The 25317-nt window shown below is 44.4% G+C and overlaps 3 protein-coding genes across 12 annotated transcripts in view; 1 reads left to right on the top strand and 2 right to left on the bottom strand.

Moving 5' to 3' along the window:
- Positions 1–16670, top strand: part of atp8a2 (ATPase phospholipid transporting 8A2) — a 50171-nt gene extending 33501 nt beyond the window's left edge. For 8 of the 9 annotated variants that reach the window (XM_025910058.1, XM_005471878.4, XM_025910057.1 and 5 more), the window contains 12 exons: positions 846–1029; positions 2334–2444; positions 3807–3881; positions 4246–4368; positions 4831–4909; positions 4984–5045; positions 5561–5617; positions 7548–7655; positions 9335–9423; positions 9602–9706; positions 13529–13620; positions 14831–16670. In XM_025910058.1, the coding sequence (XP_025765843.1) occupies positions 846–1029; positions 2334–2444; positions 3807–3881; positions 4246–4368; positions 4831–4909; positions 4984–5045; positions 5561–5617; positions 7548–7655; positions 9335–9423; positions 9602–9706; positions 13529–13620; positions 14831–14925 (1180 nt within the window). In that variant the 3' untranslated portion in view covers positions 14926–16670. The remainder of the gene's footprint in view (positions 1–845; positions 1030–2333; positions 2445–3806; positions 3882–4245; positions 4369–4830; positions 4910–4983; positions 5046–5560; positions 5618–7547; positions 7656–9334; positions 9424–9601; positions 9707–13528; positions 13621–14830) is intronic. The other variant, XM_025910059.1, reaches the window with a different exon arrangement.
- LOC102082737 (extracellular matrix protein FRAS1) overlaps positions 1–25317 on the bottom strand; it is a 473764-nt gene that overhangs the window by 176127 nt on the left and 272320 nt on the right. The gene's annotated exons all lie outside the window — the stretch shown is intronic.
- Positions 17080–24563, bottom strand: shisa2b (shisa family member 2b). The gene is made up of 2 exons (XM_003443539.5): positions 23527–24563; positions 17080–19242 (listed from the first exon to the last, which is right to left on the bottom strand). The coding sequence occupies exons 1-2, from the start codon at positions 23828–23830 to the stop codon at positions 18674–18676; spliced, it is 873 nt and encodes a 290-aa protein (XP_003443587.1). The 5' UTR covers positions 23831–24563; the 3' UTR covers positions 17080–18673.

Below are 25317 nucleotides of genomic sequence, written 5' to 3'. Positions count from 1 at the left end.
CAAAACACACTGATTTAAAGCGTTTACAGTTTCTTTCACTGGCAGGGAAAACAAATGATTACTAGGGGTAAAAACAAAACACAAAAAACCATCACATCCCAAACTTTTTTTATTAAAGCCAAACCAGCACAACAGAAGGAAAATTAGCCACGGTGCTGGATGGGGCTTCTTCTTATTTGTCTGCAGATGAATTACACGGCACCATAAAATTTGACAAAATATACCCATCTCTTTAGCAAATGCAGCATGACACTTATCCACTCTCTGTGGCCCCGAGGGAGGCGTCTGTAATCGGATCTCTGCACGTCTCCATTGTCACTGAGGAGACAGAACCGGTTGTAGACTGAGGATCAGTGATACAGGTCAAGAGGGTGGAGTACTGCTGGAAGCTCCCTGCGCGCACACACACACACACACACACACACACTTTAGAGCACTTTGCAGCGCTCTGTTTACTGCACTTTAACAGGTATTAGGAAACAATGATTCACTGTGCTGCTAATAAGATGTGGGGTAACTTGCTTTTGATGTGTTTATACAAATGTGCACTTACATGGGTTTGTGCATGTCTGTGTGTAAGAGTGTGTGTGTGTGTGCGTGTGTGTGTGTGTGTGTGTGTGTGTGTGTGTGTTTCTGCCAGCCTCTCATCCATCTCTTTCTTCTTCCCTTCCAACTGTTTCCCAACCTGTGCTTCCCAGGCTTTATTCTTCTTACCCAGTGGCTCGCTTCTTTGCTTTCTCCTCAAAACACACTTTAATCTTTCCATCGCCCTGCCTCCAGTTTCCTCCAACACATTTAATATCGCCCAACCGTTTGCCTCTTTTTACTTCTTGTTGTGTCTGCAGGGTGTCTCCGCTGCAGAAGTCTGAGATCGTGGATATGGTGAAGAAACACGTGAAAGCCATCACGCTGGCGATCGGCGACGGCGCGAACGACGTGGGGATGATTCAGACGGCTCACGTTGGAGTGGGGATCAGCGGCAACGAGGGCATGCAGGCCACCAACTCCTCCGACTACTCAATCGCACAGGTGGGTACAAACGTAGCGTGCAGACAAACAGACATGCATGGCTAGGGTCTTATGAAAATGTTTACAGGCGTTACTCGAACACAGATAAGGAAGGGACGCTTGTTCGGCTTGAAAACCCCTGCAAAGGGAGAGGCGCTGACTGCTGACCTGCTCACCGCTCAGCTCATCTTGATCTTTAACCTTCCCTCAGGGGACAGCTGACTTACACAGATCTGTGTAGGATCATGTTATCGATCCGAACACGCTGCTCATCACAAACATCTGCGTCCTACAATAAAACCTAGTCAAACTATGAGCTGAAATTCCTTTTTTTTTCTGTTTTTAATGCCTTTTCATTTCAGAGTGGGTTTCATTGTCCACTTGTATGCATATTATTTAGCCCTGTAAACCCTGAACATGAATAATTGATGTTATTTCTTATTTTTTGTTGAATCTTTAAAAAACTTTAAGAAGAAATTTAGTATTAATTTGCATATATGAGTTTAATTTGTATCATATTTGCTACATACAACATTTTTTTTTAATTTATTGTGCAATTCATGTAAGTTTTTCATGGAGGAAAAAATCACTGTTGATGTCGCGGTCTTAAAACCTTACAAAAACTCTAAAGGAACACTAGAAGAAGGCATAATTATCTGTTATTATACTTTTAATTATTCGCTTAAAATAGTCAAGGAAAGGAGTTGAAGCTATGGAGGGTAGTTCAGTTTTAAAGGATTTTGAAAATAGCTCTCATGGTCGGTGTGATTGCTCTAAAAGTTGCACTTACATTCATTCGAAATTGGACCCTTTTGTGTTGATATTTTGTAGCATATGATCTGGATCTGGTTCTGTTCACCCACTCGTACTGTACTGCGATTGTTTATGCCAGCAGCTGTTACAATAAATGCCACCCTCCTGGTTAAGAGAGAGCTTTAATCTCAGTGAGACTTTAACCTGCATAAATTCAGGCTTTCCTAGATATAATTCCCCAAATCTCTCTTTTGTGTAAATAAAACCTCTGTTATGTGTATCCGCTGTTCCCTTTGAAGGATGAAAAAAAATCTCTCTCTGTGTCCTAGTTACTCTGGAGTCTCCTTTGTATCTGTATCTCTCACACAGACACATTCTGCTACTTTCACTGTCTGCGTTGCCTGTCTCTTTGCTTATCTTTATCAGCAGGCCTCCTCTTGCCTCACCTTTCCCTTCTCCCGGCCGCATTCTTGATACATACCCTGTGCTCCATTACTGCCTCAAGTTTTTGCTTTCTAGCCTTTCGTTTTCCCTCCGAGTGATGGATCTTTGTCTCCTCTCTGATTTGGTAGTTCTCCTACTTAGAGAAGCTTCTGCTGGTCCACGGGGCGTGGAGCTATAACCGCGTCACAAAGTGCATCCTCTACTGTTTCTACAAGAATGTGGTCCTCTACATAATAGAGGTAAGAGCGTCGCCACCACACCCTGTCTCTTTTACGCACACACAGTTACATTAACAGAGACATTTTGCAGCTGTTTGTCGACACGGCTGACAGTGATGGACGAGGTGCCCTTCTGGTGTCTGCTTTCTGTCTTGCTTGCATTTGCGAACACACACAAACACACACACACACACACTTAAAAAACTGTAGCACTGACGAGACCTTGGCTCCAAAGGTCGGCTGTTGTCTCTGTGTGTGTGTACTTGTATTGCTCATGAAGTTGGGACACGTATCTATTTACACAGTCACATAGCTGGGGCCACGGGGCCTTTTGAGGACAGAAAATCCTAATAAATCATTAAATTTCACAATGAAGATTTGGTTTAAGGGTTGAAAGGTGTAGTTGTTGTTATAGTAAAAGTCTTAAGGAAATGAACTTAAATCAGTTTGTTGTCATCAGAAGTGAAACATGACTGCGTTTGCGTGTGAGTGATGAAGGGGCTGCTATGAGGGGTATTTGACAGCTGTGCTCGCTCCAACCCCTCACCCCCTCTTACCCCTCTTACCCCTCTGTCTGACATTAAGGATGCCAGCAGGTGCAGGTCCTCATGTAGCCCACAGTCCTACTCACACCACCATTCTGTGTGTGCGTTTGTGTGTTTCCACGATTATCTCACATAGCTGGCTTCCAGCAGAGCTCTTTAGGCCAAAGGTTATAGACTGTCTCTGTCCACTTAGTGGAGACAGCATAGGGGGATGGTGTGCACATGCGTGTGCGTGTGTGTGTGTGTGTGTGTGTGTGTGTGTGTGTGTGTGTGAGAGAGAGGTTTTTGTGTACCAGGCCTCACCCTTAGGCTGTATTCTCCACTGTATGCCCCAGGAATGCCACAACTCCCACCAGCGGCCCCAAACATTTTCTTTATCTGCCCACAGATCTGCCTGTGTCTGCTGTCTGTGTGTGTGTTTGTGTATATGTGTGTGTGTGTGTGTGTGTGTGTGTGTGTGTGTGTGTATTAAAGAGCTAATGAGGGTTTACCCGAGGCGCATTCAGTTACAGTGTTTCGGTGAATTAGCTGAAATTGATTTTGAGGTCCAGACAAAACCGGCATTAAGAGGGGGTTTTAATGCTTGTTAGAGGCAAAGGAAGTTTAACTGTTGTACAGGGATTTTTATTATATATATATATATATATATATATATATATATGAAGAAATACTATTGCCACCTGAATCATTAAGTCTTAAAAAAGGAAGCTTTTCTAACACCACTACCTCATTTTGTCATTTTCCCCCTGCTGCTTTCACTGTCAGGACCTCCCTAAGGCAGTTTTACCCTTCACTATTGTTCCTCTCATCCCCTCTCATCCCTCTCTTTGTGTCCCAGCTCTGGTTTGCCTTTGTGAACGGGTTCTCTGGCCAGATCCTCTTTGAACGCTGGTGTATAGGCCTCTACAACGTGGTGAGTATCCACCCTTCACTATCTGACAATTTTCCATTACCCCACTCACCCTCTTTCGCTGTTACACTTTCCACTTGCTGGATATCGATTGTTATCTTTCACTCTGTCTCTCATTATGAGTAGCACTCTGCTTTGTCTTCTCCTCACAGCTCTTTCTTGCATTTCGTTTGAAAGTGTATGCATGTGTTCTGGTGACTGCAAATTACTTCAGGGGAAATGCAGAGCACTTACTTACAAAGCAGGTGTTGTGTGCAGAGGTGAAGCCGTTTTGATGCTCATAGACTGATATAAATAAAGATTATGTGCAGGCACTGTATTTGTCATTAAGCGTTTTAAAGGCATGTGTGACCTCTGTGTGCTGCAGATATTTACCGCTCTGCCTCCGTTCACTCTGGGGATATTTGACCGGCCGTGCAGCCAGCAGAACATGCTCCGCTTCCCGCAGCTCTACCGAATAACTCAGAACGCCGAGGGCTTCAACACCAAAGTACGTGCGCAGATGTTCGCAGACACACACGCACATTTAGATCTGTCCTTTTGGCTCTTCGGGATTCGATGAGTGATGCCAGCTGTTTGTTTGGGACTTTGGCGAGTAAACAAGGGGGGGCTATGGAGTCTGGGATGTTTCCATTGCAAACCATAATGAGATTCATAATGCAAGAATAAGGAAGTCTTTCATTTTACAGGATACACCAGCAGCTTAACCTACTCTGTGTGCGTGTTTATGTGTGTGTGTGTGTGTACAAGAGCTCACTTTTGATGGCACTAGAACAGTGGGAGTTGTGTGCTCTTGTGAGGAATTGCTGTTTTTGTATGTTTTTGTGTGTTTAGACGTTTAGGGGGATGGAGCATTTATGTGTTTTGGCATTAATTTACACTGACTTGTTTTCCACTGTCCCTCTCCTCCACCTCCACCTCCTCTCTTTGTGTGTCTTTCACCTTCTTTCAGGTGTTCTGGGGGCACTGCATCAATGCACTGATTCATTCAATTATTCTCTTTTGGTTTCCACTCAAAATGTTAGAGCACGGTAAGTAAGCCTGCCCAGATCATCCTTCTGCAAGCGATGAGTTTGGTTTGCTGACACTCGCATGCTCTCCGCAGACTCTCCCTTCAGTAACGGTCAGGGAAACGACTACCTGTTTGCAGGAAACATGGTGTACACAGTAAGTGTCGTACTGGAAATTTAGACGTGTCTGCTTTCGTTTTGATTTCTGCTTTTTGGCGCAGATTTGTGCTTTTTTTTTTTTTCCACCTGCAATGTGTTTGTGTACACACCACAGTGTTGCTGCTTCCTCAGAGCCCTTATGAGTCTCCAGTCAATCTAGTCCCGTCTAGCCAGCCTGTCTCCCCCTCACATTCGTCCATCTATTTTCTCTTTTCGCTTCTGCGTCACACACTCTCTATCATTTTACTCCCTTGGAGTCTCATGTGGATGTCGGTGGTGTTTATTTGTTGTGTGTGTGTGTGTGTGTGTGTGCGGACTGTGAGGGATTGTGGGACTCCAGAGTATTTTAACAGACATTGCTGAGTTTACTGTATAACATTATTGTTTATTATCTCCACAGTGGCCAGTCAACTAATCCTGTTTCTGTGGTTTTTTTTTTATTTGCCCACCCGCTCCTCTGTGCACGTGTGTATGTGTGCGCGTGTGTGTGTTTGTTTGTGTGTGTGTGCGCAGTATGTGGTCATTACAGTGTGTCTGAAAGCTGGAATGGAGACCACAGCTTGGACCAGGGTAGGAGCATTAACACACTCTTAATACACCACACAACATGTGCTGTATTTTACTCCAGTGTTGACAAATAAAGGGCAGGGTTGGGGTAGGGTGGGTGGGGGGATGGGGTACTCTGTGAGCCTTTCAGTGTAAGTTTTCCATACGACCTGGTCTAAATGCTTCATAGTCAGGAAAAGCATGGCAAAAGATGTGGTCTACCTCGATGTTGTGGTGGAGGTTTGAGGTTTCTCAAACTGCAGTTGCTTGCACCTTTTCTTCCAACTAGTTCCTGTGCAGCTTTTTCCTTTGCTCGGTTTTTCAGATGTAGCCATTTAAAACAAACAAACAAAAAGGTCTGGAAAGTGTCCAGATCTTGACAAAGAAATCACTTCTAAGCATTCAACTCAAGCAAAGATACTTAACTGCGGAGCAGCTGCAAGAACAGCCAAATGTGCTTGAAGACGTTCAGCTTGTAAGCAACAAATGGAGCTCAGGCCGTGCATAGCGAGGGAAAAACTGAGGCAGCAAACAGTGAGCGCGCCATCTGTTCTATGAAAAGTAAACAAATACTTAAACATATGAGAGAAATTGATTTAATTTAATAGAGATTTTTTAGAGCCCAGATGTCTTCAAAGAATTCCCTTCAAGTCATGCTTGTGTTATTACACCGTCCCATGTTATATGTTATATACAGTCCCCTGCAATAGTCTTGAACTACCCCTCATTTCTTTATATTTTGCTTCCAAGGAGCCAGAGTTTCGTTAATTGCTTAAAAGGGTATTTAACAATAGTTCTCCAGAGTTTATGAAGATTTTTAAAGTTTTTCTTTAAAAATCTTTTTAACTCCTTTTCAGTCCACTTCTTGTACCTGACCTTTTTGGGGGAATCTTTCTTTTGTTTGTTTGTTAAGCCACTTAAAAGCCACTTCTATCTCTGCAAGGTGTGCAGGCTTTGTCAAAATGTAAGGTAACTGAACAAGTGGAGGACAACAAAAGAAATGTCAGATGAACATCATATCCTGTACAGATATTAAAAAGTCCTCAGAAATCTGACACATGAGCTGAAAGATGGATTAGGCCCTTCAGTTGATCCATCTACTGTTCACTGAAGCCTCATCAGAAACGGTCTCAGTGGAAGCGTGGCTGTCGTGCAATTCTTAGCTGGAATACCAATGAAATACAGCAGTGATGATGCAAAACAAAGTAAGGTCTTGCCATTCGTGAGACATTAACTGATTTACCTCACAGGTCACTGACAGGCGGGATGGTTAAAGGGACTGATAATAGTCGTGTTAACATGATTTAAAAAAAAATCCTGCTGTTGATCGTCAAAATATACCAGCTGTCATAAGAAAATTCAGCAGCTCATGACATTACACAACAGTTTTCTACACAGGCAAAACTTGGAGCACTACTCCAAAGACTGTTCCTGAACTCTGCCTTAGTAAATAGACATAAAACAAGGGAAAAAAACAAGTGGGCTTAAAGAGGGGAAACTCTGAAAAAAGAAATAGAGGAAAGCTGAGCATGTGGCTTCAACTTTCAGTTCTAAAATAACATAAGCCAAAGTGGATATGGAGTTTAGGATAACAGTAGCTCAAGCCATGACAGCCACATCGTTTGCTTTTTCTTTCTTCGTTTTCCTGTGGTTGGAGAGGAAGAAAGAGAGACTGGCAGGATGGACAGAAAGGGACTGACACCTCTGTCCATTCAGCTGTCTGCACAACAGCGTGGCGGTAATGAAGCCCGGGTCCCACTGGAATTCACACAGAGTCCCCTTACAGCGGATCACACACGGGGAAAGGAGGGAGGGGAAGGTTGTCTATATTGGGATGAGCTGTATGTAAAGCATTTGACCTCATGCTGTCTCTCTTTTCTCTCTCTTAATCTCTCCTTAACTCCCTCTCGCCGTCCTTCTTTCTTTTCTCTATCTCCCCATCTCTCTATTGTAGTTCTCCCACCTGGCGGTATGGGGAAGCATGGCGCTCTGGATCGTCTTCTTCGGTGTCTACTCCGCCATCTGGCCCACCATCCCTATTGCTCCTGACATGCTGGGCCAGGCAAGTCTCTCGCCATAAACACGCGTCATTCATTTTTATAACAAGGTGCAATGGTGGAGGTTAGAAAAAGGCCTTTCCTACTACATCTCTTCTCTGCAAAATCACCTGCCTCTCCCTTCCGTTTTGGTTGCCGTTACATGGCGCCTAAAGGACTCACCTCTTGGGTGTTCCACGGCGACACTGCTGGAGCCCCCCTGGCGTCCCGCACCTGCTGCGTGTCACCCGAGCTCCAGTCTTTTACTGCCCTCTGTGGAGGTGTTGACTCAACAGGGTGGGCTGCTGCCGCTGCTGGTGGTGGTGATGAGGGTCCAGTGGTGGGTGATGCGAGGGTATGTGGGACCCCTTAATTAAGAGACTCATTTTAGAGTCTGGGGATGAAGGCATGGGTGAGATGAGGTGCCCCGCTGAGCGGCAGGGGAAGGGAATAGGGCCTTCTCAACTCCCCGCAGCCCATTAATTCAATTTGTGTCAGAAATCAGGAATGCGGTCAAATATCTCTGCAGCTGCTCAGCCTAACTGGGAATGGTCAAAGACAGCCACCCACCCACCCCCCCCAACTGCACTATTGCCTCTCTTATTTCCCTCGCTCGCTCTATCTATATTTCGATCTATCCATGTGGGACACAGGATGAAAAAAAGAGTTGTGTACGTCTGCTCAGAATAGCTACGTGTGACATGTGTGTCCAGATCCATGTAGCGGCTCAGACCAACAGTCTGTTTCTATGGATATAACAAAGCAGAGAAATTCATGTTTTCATGCCTGCATCCTCGCTCTCCACAGAGATTATGTGATATACTGTGAGTCTTTGTGTGGAGGCATTTGTCATAGACAGAAACGCTGATTATGTGTGAGTCCGTTTGGATCGTCCGTGCCTTGGTTGTGATTCCAGCTGTTCTCTGATTCATTTTCCCAGTTTAACATCTTTCTGTGGGAACCCAAATCGTCCTTACAAATGCAAAAGCAAGGCGCAGGAAACATGTGATACGGGCAATAAAGTATTCGAAGCTAAGCAGGACACGGTGCATGTGATTTTGACACCTAGAGACAAAGACGTGCAAAGCAAAACACAGCTCATGCAATAAGATAACCGAAGCGGAGAGAAACTGCAGGGATTTACCAAAACAAGTGAGGACAGGCAACAAACGATGCAGTCACTAATAATGAAAGGAAGTTGTGAAAGAGTGAGATTGGAGGGAATCAGAGGAGTAAGAGTTGTGTGGGAGTAAGTATCAGAGAGACATACAGGCTGACAAATGGAGACAGTAGTTAGATGCGTGATTAATTCTGGGAGACAGAGTAAGAAGGGAGGCAAAGGTCACTGAGGCTGGATTGGATAGACAGGTAGTGGGTGGAGGGGTGGGACGCCAGCATCTCTGCCACTTAACATCACAGAAGTATCGTTTTGCAGCTGTGTGAACGTGCTGTTTGAGTTGTAGTTAAAAGCGGTGAGAAAGCTGTTAAATATTTCTGGCTAACATTCGAGATGTTCAACTTTGGCTAACTCCCTTTATGCTCTTTATGACTTTTGAGTCACATTTCCTTCAGCCGTTACCGTATGTGTCCTCCCCCCTCTCCTCCACCTCCACCCGTGTGCTCGCTGCTGAGAAAAATGACTTAATGCTCAACGTGGATTCATATATGAGTGGAAATAAATGAGCCCTGTGTGTTGTCACCGCAGGCTGGCAAGGTGATGCAGTGCTGGCACTTCTGGCTGGGCCTGGTCTTGGTGCCTGCTGCGTGTTTACTCAAAGACTTCGCTTGGACGGCGTAAGTAGAACCCGTTTAATATAAATACGTGGGGAATCCATACAGACGCTATTCAACTTAACAGAAGCGTTTACATAACCCGTACTGAGCACTTCTTACAATGAATTGCATGTGTCTACGAGGCGAAACGCTCAGAGTTTCCTTTGTGGGGCTGATGAGCTTTTTTTCTGCTGTGCAGCGCACGCCGCTCTGTGAGGAAGTCTCTTCTCGAGGAGGTGCAGGAGCTGGAGGCGCGGTCCGTTGACCCAGGCGCAGCTGTCCTTAGAGATGCCAGCAGCCGCAGGTATAGAAACGCTACAAAGCATCTTGGGATATCACATCATACATATACATCATTTTATCATCAAGTAGATTTTTCAAAAATTGAATTTGCCCTGTGCTACCTTGTCCCAAATTTCTGCAGTTTTAATAACGGTCTGCTGGTATCTTTATTATATTTTTTTATGTGTGAAAATAAACTATTTCTGTCCCCCCTGTGGCAACGTCCACAGGGCTGAAGCCAAGGCTGAGGTCCCGTAGAGCCAGAACTGCTCACAGAGGTAGTTTCTGGGTTTGCACTGTCCCACTGTGTGACCTGTGACCTCAAATGACCTGTGTGCCCCATTGCAAGCTGCTTTGGAGTGACTCCTGCTTGTTTTCCATTAACCAAGTTCACATCTCCCTCTCTTTTTATCTTTTAATCTTGTTTTTTTTTTTTAAGTATTGTTCTCACTTTTTTTCTCTCCTTATTTCTTTAAATGCGATCGTTCTTTTTCTTCATAGGTGGACCAATTTAAACTGCTGTACTGATCTGGTGTGTTTAACGTTTGTCTGTAGCTTTAAAGGCTGTGACTTAGTGTTGTGCTCAGTATTGCATTAGAATAAAAATCTCTTGCTAATTTTGAGGGAAATTGTACAAATTCTAGATTCAGTACACGACCCCTTTTCCAAAATCACTGGGATGCTGGTTAAAATGTAAATGAATGAACAAAATGCAGGGAGTTGAAAATCATTTAAAGTCTGTATTTCATTGGAAACTGTAAAAATAACATTGAAACAGAGACATTTAAATATTTTTGAATTTGATGCCAACAAAATGATTTATAAAAGTTTCAACATGAACAGTTTTCCATCACCTGACTGCATATGTTGCTCCAAATGTTGCACACGTCATCCAGCATCACTGGGGGCTAAGTTACTAAGTTACCTAATCCATGTGCCTAATGCACCTTAATACCAACATGAATGTTGATGTCCATGACATCCAAAAAGAATTTAAGGTTTTGATTGGGCAAACCCAATGACAGCTATCCACATCACCTCATTTAATCATGTTTATTTGTGTTTTATGGGTGAGGGGGTGTTGCATGTGTGGATATAGTGACAAACTGTGCTCACCAATGACGGCTAAGAGGCCAAAGACCTCATCCATTTAGATTTGGTGGCCAGTCTTGGATTGTCTAAATTATGAAATTTTTTTGCACTGCACATGATTTCAATCCCCAACTTGAAGCTTTATTCTTACCTGTATGGACAAAAGTATTGGGCCAAACCTCTTAATCTTTAAATTTAGGTGTTTTCAGTCTAGCTGGATAAAATCAAACACCTCACCATGCAGGTTTGTTGTATTAGTTTCTTGAACTTCTTCGTCCGACGCCCCCTTCGTCCATTCTGGAGGTGCAGAGATTTTGAACCAACAAGTCATTTTTCCAGAAATGTCTGTGGTATTATAGCAAAGTGCATGTGTTTAGAAGCCACAGGAACTCAGACTGCAGAAAGTTACAGAGCGTGGTTGCTGACTGCTGAGGTGCGTAAAAGTTGCCAACGCTCTGCTGACTCAATAACTGCACTAAAAACCTCCTCTGGCTTTAACATCAGCACCAAAGCTGTGTGCTGGGAGCTTCATGACGTGGGCAGCTCCTTTACGTGTGACGTGTAAGCGGCCCGGTACTTTTGTCCACGTAACAGTGTCTGTCCAATTAACCCCAGTCAGCTGTGAGATGTTCACCTAACTGTAGGTGTTACTTTTAGCAAGTCCACAACTTTAACAGTCTAATGCTGCCCCTGTCTCATCTTTGTTGGAGTGTTATGCTGGAAACAAATTAGAAACAACCTTATATTTGTCCAAAAAACCCCCAATATTTCTCAGCTCTAAGATATGGTATGTTGTTTTTTTATTAATTTGAAATAAATCAAACATAGTTCATATAATTACATTTGATACAGCATCCAAAGTATTTTGGAAAATCTAGTTTGTAGACGTTTAGTGATCTACTAGCTGTGGCACAAAGTGATTTAGCACGTTTAACTGGTGGATTTCCATTTTGCTGCTTTAGTTTAATGCCCCCAAACATCTCTGTAGGACACATCTGACTATTTCTCCATATTTATTATTTGACTGCTATACTGTGGCTGCTAGCTTTTATTGTAAAAACACACTTTAAGCTTATAACGTATCAGATGATAAAGAACAATACCAAGAACAACACAAGTATTGTACTTTAACTTCATATTTGACAACTTAAATTAGAAGTTAAGTTTGCGTAACAAATACTCACATGAGGGGTGTGAATACTTATTTGCCTGTGTTACAGTGAGTTCCACAGTTTTCTCATTTTATGAGAAGGTTGAGTTAAAGGTTTCACCAAGAGAAAGTACATTAGAGGTGGTTCTTGTTTCTTGAAGTGAGCAGAAGAAGTCTAAGGTATGCTTTCAGGTAGGGGGGGTGAGTGTAAAACCACATTGCTCCTCTTGACCCTTAAACAGGGCTCCGTCCTTGGCTGACCCTGCTTTTAAACGCCGGGAGGCAGGAACACATCCTTGAGTGCTTTCCATTCAGAATAAGAGAAGGAAAGTAAGGGCGAGCTGAGAAGCAATGGAGCAAAATGGAAAAGAGCACATCTGTGTTTGTAGTTTTTGGGGAGGGTAGGCATGGGAAAAGGTGGAAAGGTACAGTACGGGAGTGTCTCGGGGGGAAGAGTTCAAATAGCGTACATCCCCGGGCCCTTTTGAATCAGAAGGTACCCACAGAGAAACTTCACGGCAGGAGTGAGGACAGCTTAAGTCATACTGATGCACGAGCCGTTCATTTATTTGTCCAGCCACTGTTTAGTAATTTTATCGACCTCACAGTGCCGTCATCCTTGTAACAGACATTATTTTTGGGGCCAGAAAGTCTTTGAGCAAGCTCGAGAGCTCTCTTTTTTTCACTCCAGTGAAAGATTCCCAGCAGTCTTAGACAGTTATGAAAATTTCCTAACCGCTTGTTCCAAATGTTAGCCTTGGGAAGGCTGGGTCGACTCCATAATTACTCCACTGATCATCATCACCTCTTGTGTACTCTAAGTGCCAGGGAAAACCCTTGTGTGTGAATTTAATGCTCCACTGGCAGATAACTGCACAAAATGTATTCCTTCAAATAAATATGGCAGAAGTTAACTTCCCGAGGCGCCCCTTACGTTTACATTCGACGTCTGCACTTTATTGGCTGTAATAATGGCGATGACACGGGAGACAAATGTATGAATATATGTGTGTATGTATGCATGCGAGCCGGCGGGTGTTAGTGTGCAGTATCTGGAATGGGCTTGGTTATTTTTGGTCACCGGAGGAGAGGAGCCGTGACGGCGTGTGGTCTCAGAACAGAGGGTCCAGTCTTCTTCTTGGAATGGGGGGGAGAGGAGAGTGGAGTGGAGTGGGGATGAGGAACAGTTTACTGTGGATGTCCTGTTACCCTGCAGGCAGTTTATGACTTACTGTTAAAGTGAATGTGAAAAGCAGTCGCTGTCTAATCCACCTCTAACAAACTTTCTGGTCCTAAATCTGCTGAGATTTTGTTTACTTATTGATCTGTGTGTTTCTATGTTACTCCCTAAAGAAGTGCTTTGCTTTTCTGTTATGCTGCAGTGTTTTACTGAAGAGCAGCTAAGATTAAAAATCATAGTCATAGAAAAATTAGAGGCAAAGATCCTGAAAGTCTGTAGACTGGTTGTTAGTAAGGGTGTTATGTAGTTGTGGGAGTAGCAGAGATTCTCTCATTTGTATGATTATGTGTTATTATAGTGATTAAGTTGTGATGCTTTGGAGTAAATGTTCTTCCTTACCTTTCCTTCTTTTTATCTTGCAGTCTAAACGAACGGGCCCATCTGCTGACAAGAGTCTTTAGGAAAACACCTTCAAGTGTAGGACGCTCAAACTCCGTGCAGCAGACTGTGTCACGTGAGTGCTCTTTCCTATAAGAGATGCTATCATGTAAACCAAGTCTTGCTTTAATGCTACAGTCACACTAAGGCGAACGGTGGCTGGAGGCCAAAGTTATTGCGACTGTGCGCAACTGATTTGTGATCTTGTTGCCTTTTGAAATGGTTCAAAGACAAAACAACCAGCTGCTGTCTTCAAAGCAACTTCAGTGCGTCAAAATGGTGATAAAACACCAGTAAGACAGAGTCAGTCTGCTATCAGTTTACTGTTGATTGGGATCAAGGTGGCAATTATGTGAAACCTGTTTGCGATAATCCAGCAATTAACTGTGATAAAGGGCAAAAATTGCAAATCTGTTGCAAATCCTTGGGAAGGAAGGCTTTGTAACAGCTTAACGATTAAGTACTCACAAGATTAAGTACCAGCAAGAACCTCATAGATATAAAGCAGAAATTCCTCCAAAAATAGTGACAGAGTTGCTGCAGGATGCCTAAGTGACATAACCCCTCAGCTACTTTTATATGCATTTGTATAGGCAAATAACCAGAAAACAAACAGCCAAGTTCCCTGTTGCAAACGAGTTGTGCTCATCAGTGCAAACAGCGATTGATTGCAACGTGTTGGCAATCTGTGTCTGTTTATTAATTAGATGGCAAATTAGGTCGTGGTCAGTCTGAGTTGGTCTGCAGTTGTTTGAAGACAGGGTTCCTCTCACTAAGTAACCTGTACGATCACTGCACAGCTCAGCAGTTAGAGCAGGTCATTAACTAATTCAAAGGTCGGATGTTTGGTCCTTGGTTGCTCCTGTTTGCATGCCAAAGATACTGAACCGAGTTGCTCTCTGATGTGTTCATTGGAGTTTGAATAGAAGATCACAGTGCTTGTGTAAATGGCTGAATGAGGCATGTTGTATAAAGCACTGTAAGTGCTCCAGCAGAGTAGAAAAGCGCTATGTAACATACGTATTTGCATTGCAATCAAAAGTGGTAGCCTAGAGGTTGAGGGTGATGCATGCTCAGCCTCTGAGCTACCAGTTTATCACCAGCACTACTTGAGGTTGTTTTTAATTGCAAAAAAATCACATAGGAAAAAAATCTCAATTTTTCCTAGTTGCAAGGAGTTTATGTGAGAAGCCAGCAGTCTCACTGTGTCATCTCTGTGTTCACAGTTTTGTTGTCACTCAGCACACAGGCTTAACAAGTAAGACTTCTCCTCTGTCTCTCTGCAGATGGCTATGCCTTCTCTCAGGAGGAGCATGGTGTGGTGTCTCAATCCCAGGTAGTGCGCTCTTATGACACCACCCGCCAGCGCCCCAGCCTCTAGCCCCATCCCGGATCAAAGCTTTGGCTCACCGAAGCAAGAATTTGTCAAGGTGACAGCGGAGATAGACTTAAGTGACACCCTCACGCCGGGTGACCGACCCCTGCTGTGGCCTTACTGGACAGTGACCTGACCCCTTGCCGGGGACGGAAGTCATGGTCAGGCATGGAGGCCGTCGCTGGCGCTTGGAGGACTGACTCGGGAGAAGGGACCAGGCCGGATATACGGACTAACCATTGTTATAACTCACAAAGGCTGCACAGGCATGAGCAATCATATCCATGCACAGACGTGACAAGTCAAACTCAGAGACTGCTACTCATATCTGTATACCCCTCAGACTGGGTTTGCTTTCTGCCTACGTGTGTGCGCGCAAGCGTGTGTGTGTGCGCGCGTTCCAGTGCGTCTCTATCTGCCTGTGCATGTGTGTCTGCACGCATTGGCGCTCCCGTGTTCGTGTGCATGCGTGTGTCGATCCATGTGCGTTCGCATCCACGGTTCCCTCTCAATTCCCGTCTGTCATCACGTGCCGATGTGGAAGGGGACGTCAAAATAAAGTCGCACTCGCTCGCTCGCTCACACGCATACAGACGCGAAGAATTCCTTAAAATTAGAGGGTGGGAAGCATATACCGAGGACCCGCCAGAGCCCTGCACCCCCAGCTACAGGCCCCCCCTCCCTCTCTCTCGTTCCATCTCAGCATCGAGCCTCACTGCCAAACACCATAGAGATGCCACTGAGGCAGAACGCTCACCAAACCGGACCACAACCCTGCCACAGCCCCTCCTACCCCACTGAGACCTCCTCTTGCTTTAGCTCTCCCTTCATTCCTTCCTTCTTATCTCTTCATCTCATAGCCGCTTTGCAGCCTCCGTGTCCCTCTCCTCCTTTTCACAAGTTTGAAGAAATCCATTTTGTTTTATTTTCTGACCGCTCCCGTGACTCCAGACGCCGCCCGTCTACCACCGTCAGCTGACATGGAGGCAGCATGACTGGCATTAGTGCTTCCTCTTTTATTTCTGTTGCATTTCCACTCTTTACTGGACTGTTTCTTTCTCTCTGTCTCTCTCTCTTTTTTTTAATTAAAGCAAACATCAATGTGTATTTGTTTATATTTTTTTTCTCTTTTCATTAATGCCTGTTTCTTTTGTACTCATATGTGAAAACATGTCTTAGCGGGAGTATTTTACTTGAAGTTGCCCTAAAAGGCACCCAACCAGAAGGGATTTGATTGAGACGCTCGCATGGATCATGTGTTGTTGTTTTTTTTTTCTAGCTTTGGGGTTTGTCTGAATGTAGAGTCCATTGTCTGTGAGCTCTGTGTTGAGGACACTCTGGTTCAGGAATGCAAAACTGAAAGGGGATGGGCGAGAGGGGTTGTCCTAATCATTAAATCTAATCAATCCATGGCCTGACTAAATGTCTTTGTGTTTTGGCTGCACGTTGTGTGCTCTTGCAATCAAAGCGAGGGGTTTTTGAGTCCAACTGTAGCTCCCGGGAAGCTGGAGGAGTCTTGGTTTACATTTCACACAGAGGACTGAAAGGAAAAGAAAATATAGAAAATGTCAATGCGAACATTAAAAGCTTAGCATTTTATAAATTGGCCAAATCAAACCTCTCCCACGCTCCTTCTTTAATCCCAAGGGGGTTACCGTAGACAGACCATTAGCCGATTAATTCACCACCACCCTCCCCAACTGGAGATCCCTTTCCCACCCACCTTCCTGGATGTGGCCCAACCCAAAAAACTACAGCTGCTATGGTATGGAGAATCCATCGGGGTGCTGCTTTATGCTTTTCAACTCCTCCCCAGTGACTCCCCAACGGGACGATATGCTTTCCACATTACTGTAGCTGAGTTTCTGGAGGAGCTTGCCAAAACTGCACTTCCACATCATCATATTCTTAAACTGTCCATTGTTGTGGTTTATTATTTCTCCTGTGTGTCGGGTGACGTCCTCTGTGGGAGGTAGACCAGTCTGTGAATGTGGGTAATGTTTCTAGTAGCTTAAGTGCGTGAGTGTTTTAAGGAGATTAAACCAACCCAGTCGACCAGTCATATTTGTTTTTGTTAACCAGGGCTTTGTTTCCAATTGTGCGTCTGTGCTTTGAGTATCACTCACCTTCCTGGTTATTAAGAAACTCACAGCAAGCCTATTTTCAGTTTTAAAATATGTTTATTTTTTCAGTTTCATATGAAAAAGTGTCTCTCCTGCATTAAATCGCTGTATTTCAGGTGGAGCAAATGCATTCGATCTAAAATAATTCCACAATTTCACACACTCTCTTACTATTATTCCCCCCCCCCACACATCACATAAGTTCCCCAATGAATCTTACAGACAATGTGCTTGGAGTACAGATGAGGTGCGCAAGCAAACCAGTTTCGGTACTGAAGGACATGTCGGGCTGCACGCTCGGTGGAGCAGCACATTCCTCGAGCTGCACGTTCCTCGGTTACAGTGGCACAGCTTTACACCGCTACACAGAGCGGCAGAAAATTCAGCAACTTTCGCTTATTTTTACAGATTAACAACCAAAGCGGCCACTTCCTTGCCCTTCCTAAGTGGAAAATAATGACTCAGAGCTGCCCCGGAGCTGCCCGTGCTAATGCACTGAACTGTGGTGGTGTGAAGTACACACACACACACCTCGTGGGAGAGAAGTGAAGGGGGCAGCTGGCATTTTGGGGTTTTTTTCTTTCTTTTTTTTTTTTGCTGTATAATTAACTGTAATGCTCAGAGAACTTCCTTTCACTCCTATGTCGCACACTCACACGTCCAAGGAACATTAACGGCCTGCCTTGTGAATATATCTAATTTTGGGGGGATTTCTGAATGTCTTTCTGGGGTTTTTGTATTTCTTTGTTTCTTTTTTTTGCTTTCTGGGTGGCAGGCGGGGGGGTTGGATAGTAGGGTGGAGCGTCACAGTCTGTGTCCTGTGCTCACTTCATTAGATTTTAAATGGCCTACAGGGAGATCGCGACTGCCTTTCACATCACACCACCTGCATTTCCCATTACATACAGTTACACTCACAGTTACTCACAAGGCCACCGCATCCCTCCACACTTCACACTCTCTCAGACTCGCACACGAACAGTACAAACATCTATCCACATGCTTTCTTTCCTCATACTTTCAGCGCAAACAAAAATATACTGTATTATATAAACCACTCACAATCATTCACAAGCACAGATGTGCACATGGCATAAACACAGCATGTGGTCATATATTTTTTTTGCTTGAATGTCCATTTTTCATACAGTCCGCTGCTATAAATCATCCAGTCATCGCTCATTCCTGTACATATAAGCCTGCAAATCTTTTTCTCACACACATCCATGCAAACACAAACACATGCAGCCTTTACTTGATCTCTCGGCTGCAATGAACTGTGCATTATTACTCATCAGGGCTGCACAAACCTCCGAGATGCAGTTTTGTCTTTGCATCCAGTGAGAGGATATTTATGCATCTGCCTTACGCATCGCAGGCTGAGCCTAGCTCGTTCCACCTTTCATACAAAACAGACACAAACCACACACAGTTACAGGGCAGGTCCAGCTACCAGGAACAGCTTTATGAGTCCTTCATGTGAGTCTGACTCCCTGCCTTCTTTTTTTTTTCTTTTTTACCCCCACTCTGGCAGTGTGCCCAAAGGTCTCTGCCGCAGCCCTCACAGGTTAAACTTCACAAGTTAATCTTTGAAAATAAAGTGGTAGAGTGGTCTGCTGGTTGGGCCCTCGTCACACTGTCACTGGAGGGTGTTTCTGATCACTGGTGACACTGGAGCCAGCAGTGGGAGGAGGGCAGGGTGACTGGAGGTGTCTGTAGCCCCCCTGAGTGGGGTCCAAGTAGGCTGCGGTAGAGGACACTGGGTGGGCATAGCCAATGTACTGCGGATGCAGGAACTGTCCCTGGTGAGGCATGATTTGGGTGGCCTGCTGACAGTTGAGTACGGAAAAGTTGGTGGGCATGTTGACAAAGACGCTGGCATCAGGGGGAAGGCAGCAGGAGGCCTGAGCCCGCATGACAGGAGGCGGGGCAGTGCGGGGGACAGCGGCTGGAGCGGACGAGCTGGACGAGGTGGCTGTGCTGGACTGGCGGGATGAGGAACCCCTGGAGGTGCTTGCCATCATAGGGATGGTTTCCAGGAGGCGCCCACCACCGCCGGCCCCACCTCCTGTTGTGCCTCCAGAGGACAGCTCCTGCTTGGGTCGGAGACACCGGCAGCAGCACACAGCGACCACAGAGCCCACCACGATGAAAGCCACGAACACTGAGCCCACGATGAGGAATGGCACGTAGATGGGAACTACAGAGAGAAAAGAAGAAGAGACATTAAACTGACATTAATCCAATTCATTTTTATTTCTACAGCACCAAATCACACCATTTGTTACTTTATATTGTACAGTAGACCCTACAATAATACATACAGAGAAAAACCCCACAATCATATGACCTCCTATGAGCAAGCACTTTGGCGACAGTGGGAAGGAAAAACTCCCTTTTAACAGGAAGAAACCTCCGGTAGAACCAGGCTCAGGGAGGGGCGGCCATCACAGCAGATGTAAAACAGCTGTAAAACATGGGATTAGTGAAAAAAACTATTGCCTGTTAAGCTGTGCTGCCTTGCATGCTCACATGTCTTGCTTATCTGCACAGGGGCTCCTTCATGTGAGTGCTGATTAAATGAGACAGTGAAACAAAGGACTGGAGCAGAAAAATAGAAGGTACACTGGATTTGAGTCCCCAGGGAGTCCCAGAGTCTCATTAGCAGTTATTAACTTTGTTTTGATCTGTTTTAATCCTGCACACCCCACTGTGTCCCCGGCCTCTTCAAACCCACAGACCTGTGTGCATTTGTACTGGTGACATTCTTAAGCCTCGCTGCCAGCCAACATTTGTGACCCTTTTCTCGCTCTCTCATTTTTTTCCTCTTACCCCTATTTTTTTTTACTAATCCTGTGAAAATAAGTTACTCAAGTTGAAGTACAGTACTTGGCATCTGCTTAAAGAAAGGTATTAAAGTGGACTGATTTAATGTAGCTGAATGGGAGGTTATTCGGCTCTTTAAATCAGAGGAATAAGCCAGCTCCTTCTTGCTGACCTTTTCTTTGTTTCTGCTTAACGCAGCAAATCATACTCCCAACAACTACGCATTTGTGTAACTCTCACAGTTCCACCTATCAGACTATAAATTGCTGGGTCAGATAGGAGATGTCTGTGTGAGCAGGTAGAAGCTTTGGCACGTTATTATGCGAGAAGAACTCAGTGTCAGTCTGTAAATTTTGTGAAGTGAGCAGGAAAAGCTCCAAAAACAAGCCTAAAGCGCGATCAACAGTAGGAACAGTTTTTCCTGACTCTTCATTTTCGGTAAAGCACTGAAGGCTGAAACAGGGCGACATTCAAGATGAGGTCACCGCCGATGAGGTGTTTCCCTCAGTCGCTCATTCCCATGCTCACTACCACAAACACCTTTCAAAGCACAATAACGACCATGTTACATTACAAGTGATTAGTTGTGTTTTATTGTTCCCACTGGGTGTAGTTATTTTCCACTTTGAATGTGCCCGTGTATTACGAGGTGTAACTGTATGCCGGAGAGAGAGCGAAAGAGAGGAGAGAGGTGGCAAACTGGCTCCAGTTTCCTTTTGTCTGTGAGCTCTTTGAAATGCATCCATGGGACTTTGATTTTTTTTTTTTTTTCCAAAATGCTCATCAAACGTGGCAAGGTATTAAAAGGATTACTGCATGGAAGCTGTTAAGAGCAGGAGATCACTCATGGGCAGAGGCAGCAAGGTCTTGGTAACAAGAGCAGCGGCAGAGGAGGCAGAGGCACGCCGACATGAAACAAACCAGGACCTTGACCCATTTCCTTTCGACAAGAAGTGGTGTTAACTTAAGAGGCTTCTGCACCACGCAGCTGCACACCTCACAGTAAACAGATTTTAAAAGGAACACTTACAGTATAAGTTACAAGAACAGAAATGTACCAGGGAGCCTCTCTGTGCCATCTTTCCTGTACTTATATGGCCTCTACCTCAACATCTCTACCTCCACTCCCTTTTTATGCAATGCTAATGAGGAGCAGTCATTCCAAGGACTCTCTCCTTGTGTTGCTTTACCCCTAACTTCACTGCTATTAGAGCTACTTTCCAAAACACTGTATGGTAAATCATTAATGGAGTGAATAAAGGTCCTAAAAAGTTAATGCACAGTAGTAAATAAGCTCTTTACTGTACACAGCAATCGAAAAATCAGCTACCATATCAGCCTCACTTTTTGTATATTTCATTATTACATCACTGGTAATGGATCAGTTTGAATCTTGTGGTTGTTGTGGCTGAAACTGAATCTGTAGAGTCAGGGAATTTAGGCCTTTGGGTCCTATCATAGGGGTCGTTACCCCCTGAAGGGGGTCACAAGATAAATCTGGAAGGTCAAGAGATGATTAATGGAGTGGAAAAGAAGAAACAAGACTGAGAGCATGTTTCCATGCTTGCAGCTCAGTCAGTCGGTGCAGAGGCACAGCTGTGCTTTGAGCGTTGAGCTAAAGGCTGATGTCGTTATGCTGACATGGCCACATGGTGATTTTTATCAGGTATAGAGTTAACTAATGTTACTTTAGCTTCTTAGCATACCAGTTGACACAAAGTGCAGCAGAGGCTGCTTGTGATTGGCTTTGCAGATATCCAAAGCAACGGATAAAGTGAAGTGCAGCTTTAAATAAAAAAGCTAAGAATTCACCAGAGTTACTAACATTTGATGAGAAGATCCACAGAGCCTCCTTACTGTTTGTAATATTAACAAGTATTTCCTGCTGAAACACTTTTCATTTTAAGCCACTTCATGTGGACACTGAGCACTAAACCCCACCTATTACTCACATAAATTTGAAAAAACTAACTTTATTCTTTACTTCTTACTTTTAAGGCACTTTTTGTGCACATGGCAGTTGTCCCCCCCCTCCTCCTATTGTTCCCTGTCACTCGTCCACACCTGTTGCTGCAGTCGAGCTGTGGCAGCCCCCTCTGCTGAGCTCTTGTTTTGGGCAGATTCTTCGTGGCTGGCTGGCTGATTGGACCCCTCCCTCAGCCTATCCCACGGGCTTTCTCCTGTTCCCAAATACCATATGTTCCTTCATGTTCAGCACATTAATAATTTCCTGCGTGTTATTCCCCCAACACTGCACTATGTGTATCTCTTTGAGATGATGAATAGGCTGCAAGCACATGAAAAATGTGTAAAATGCACAAAGTGAACTGGGCTGTGGATGAATAAAAACACTTCTTCTTCTTTCAGTAAGAAAAAAATGTTTTCCTTTAAGTAATTTTGGCAAGAAGCCTATGAATGAAATGTATATATTGTTTCCTGTAGTGATAAGGTGTGATAGTATTAGCAAATGACAGATTGTAGCTGGAGAGGGCAGAGTATCCTCTGAGGAAACATGTATTGCACTTTTCTCTCATGTCCAGTATGTTTCTTTCGTGATATGGTGCACTTTCAAGAGACTTTACAGTAGATTAACTTATGGGAATGTAAGCAGTGATGAATGAGGGGCCAGAGGGGGAGAGGTCTGTCACCCAATCCAAGGTAAAAGTTGGAAAATGTGGGTCATATTTTGCCTCTGGTTTTGGCAATGATGCCTCTTATATGTGAGCTTCTAGTTTTAAGCATGACCTGAGTGTGAGGGCCTCAAAAGCCACAGATACCACAGAGACTGGAGTGGTTAGATTCCAGTAGCAGCTTGGCCAACAGAAAGAGACTCCACGAGCCTGGTGAGAGGAAATAACGCAAATTGCGTGTTTTTTTTTTCTTCTTCTTTTTAATGAACAGAGCTGTCAGCACCCTTCGTGAGCTACACTGTCCAAGATCCGGTCAAGTCCAAACTTGATCCCCGTGGGGACGGCGTGATCTGAGCCCGGCCCCTCTCTTGCACTGTTACAGAACAAACACGGCTATTTATAAAGTGCAGCAGCACGGCACAGTTTGCCATTTGTGAGGGCAGTTAACCGGTTTTTTGGAGGAGTCTGCTGTGACCGTGCAGCTGTCGCTTGCCAGCCGAGACAGGCAGCAGATGCAGCTTTTAACAGGGAGATACTGTGAGTCTGCTGGGTTTATGAGAGGAAACCAAAGCTCCCAGCAGGTCATATTAAATGATATTTACAATATCAAATTCAAGGCATCCTGTACATACGCAGTGGGGCATGTATGAGGTTGGCTTATGGGATACAGTATGGTAAGATTTATATGGAATGAATAAAATCAAAAGGCTTTTACTGAGACTGTAAATTCTGATGTGAACAAAGAGTGCACTCTCCCCACTGAAGCAACAGGTCAGACAGTTTTAGTGCACCGACGTTATCTCAGTGTCTCTCTCACATGAATCACTCTTAAGTCTACAGAAAACAGGGGATTTAACTATGAAACTTCCAATACAAGAGATTAACTTAAAGAAAAAACCCCCAAACATTTAGTTTTTATTCTGTTTGCGCTTTGCTCTTCACGTGTTTAAGCGCTCTTCTTTCAGTACTACTCATACTATTAGTGGGATTATCAGAAGCGAGAGTGAGTGCAAGTTATGGGCTTGTACCTGCACCGGAGTCCTTGTTCTCCTTGTTGTTTGTCCCAGGCTCCGGTGACTGCCGGTCGTTATCGCAGCTCCCCTGATCAAGCCGCGCATCTGTGCTGGAGCAGCAGTAGCGCAGCTCGCATTTCCCGCAGCAGATAATCGCGTCCACTCCGTCTATCTTCTCCGGGCACTGAAAGCCCTCTTTCCAGACTCCCTGGGAGTCCCGCCAGCCGTGGCAAAACTCCCCGCTCGCTTTCACGTCAATAATGACCAACAGCAGAGTCACAATCGCGGTGACAGACATCGGGAAACCTCCTCCCCACATTCTCGGCCAGGTGGCCCGCGGCCGCACGCTGGCGCACTGGAAGAGACTGAGAGGCTTTTACTCCCCGCGTCTAAGCTGGTGAGGGGGGTGATACGCTGGGTCGGTCCGATGAAGGGAGCAGAGGGGATGCAGTGCAGGAGCCACAAACCACTTAGAGGCTGTCATTTGTTAGAGAAATCGCGTGCGTAATTCTCCAAAAGTGACTCCGGTTATTCAGGAGATGCACAAAAACCAAATGGATACTACTAAAAAAAAAGTCAGAAAATATATGAATTTATAAGTTTGACTGATATTCCAGTTGCAGACCCTCGGAGATCTGGTAAATCCAGTGTAGAGAAACTAATGGATTTCCTTTGGCACTGCAGCGAGGCTGTTTTTTGTCTCCTCCTGAACTCTTCAAATGACTTTCCTCGGGGATCCAGAGAAACTAACACTTGTAGCCTGATCCATGGGCGCGCAGCTGCTGTCACCCTCGAGTCCTCTCACAGCCAGCCCCGTGCGTAAAGATAACGTTTCAAACTTTTGTGGCTTGGCCTGCATTGTTGAGTGTCAGAAGTCAGTCAACCAAATCTGTGTCAGTCTTGAACTGAAGCCCACAGAGTCTAACCCACCCTGTGTCAAAGTGAGAGGGGCGTGTAAAAAGTCAGATGCAAATCCACACCTCACTGTAACAACCAGAGTAAATATACAGGGAATACCAACAAACCACATACCACTGGTCAAAATGCTTCAATTTAGTTGATATTTTTTAAAAAAAAGTAAAATAAGAAGATATATCATCCGACCGTCTTTTTTGGGAACAGTCTTCCAGACTGGATCTCGAATTTTTAACTTGAGGTCAGAGGGATTTTTCTCAGTGAAAAAAAATCTGCAGTTTGGCTTAAAAGACATTATTCATTGGTTACACCCATTTCCAGGTATACAGATAGACTATTTGAATTTGTTGTTGTTATTATTATACTATAAACTACTATTAAAATGCTATTACCTTTAAGGAAAGACCATGTGTCCAGTTAAATATTGTTGTTGGCTTGGCGCAATTGTCAGGCCATCCTACAACGTACATTTTTTGGGTGACCTTGCCTCACAGTGCAACCTAAACCAGTTCAGTCTGAGCCTTGGGCGATATAAAAATAAATAAATAAATCCTATCAGTTCCTGTCTGGTTAAGAGCAGCTGAAACATTTGACAGTTGGACATGCATGTGCCAACACCAGCAGAAATTTAAATAGTGACATTGCCATCTAGTGGTGTTTCGAGATGTTAATGCAAAGTTTTTATTTTTTGTATGGTGGTTATTTGGGAAAATTAGCAACAACTAGAGAAAGTTCCCATAAGTTTTTTTTTTCTCTGAAGGTTCATTTAAATAACCTTTGAAGAGCGGGGATGTTCTCATAAGGCCTAGACAAATAGCCTTAGACAAATATTCTAAGATTTTTCAAGAACCTCACCTTCATTCAGAAAACATCTCTAAAGTTTTTATTTCT

The sequence above is a fragment of the Oreochromis niloticus genome, linkage group LG9 (genome assembly GCF_001858045.2).
Source record: "Oreochromis niloticus isolate F11D_XX linkage group LG9, O_niloticus_UMD_NMBU, whole genome shotgun sequence".
Lineage (NCBI taxonomy): Eukaryota > Metazoa > Chordata > Actinopteri > Cichliformes > Cichlidae > Oreochromis > Oreochromis niloticus.
The sequence above is the reverse complement of the archived record's forward strand: the minus strand, read 5'-3'. Positions and strand labels throughout refer to the sequence as shown.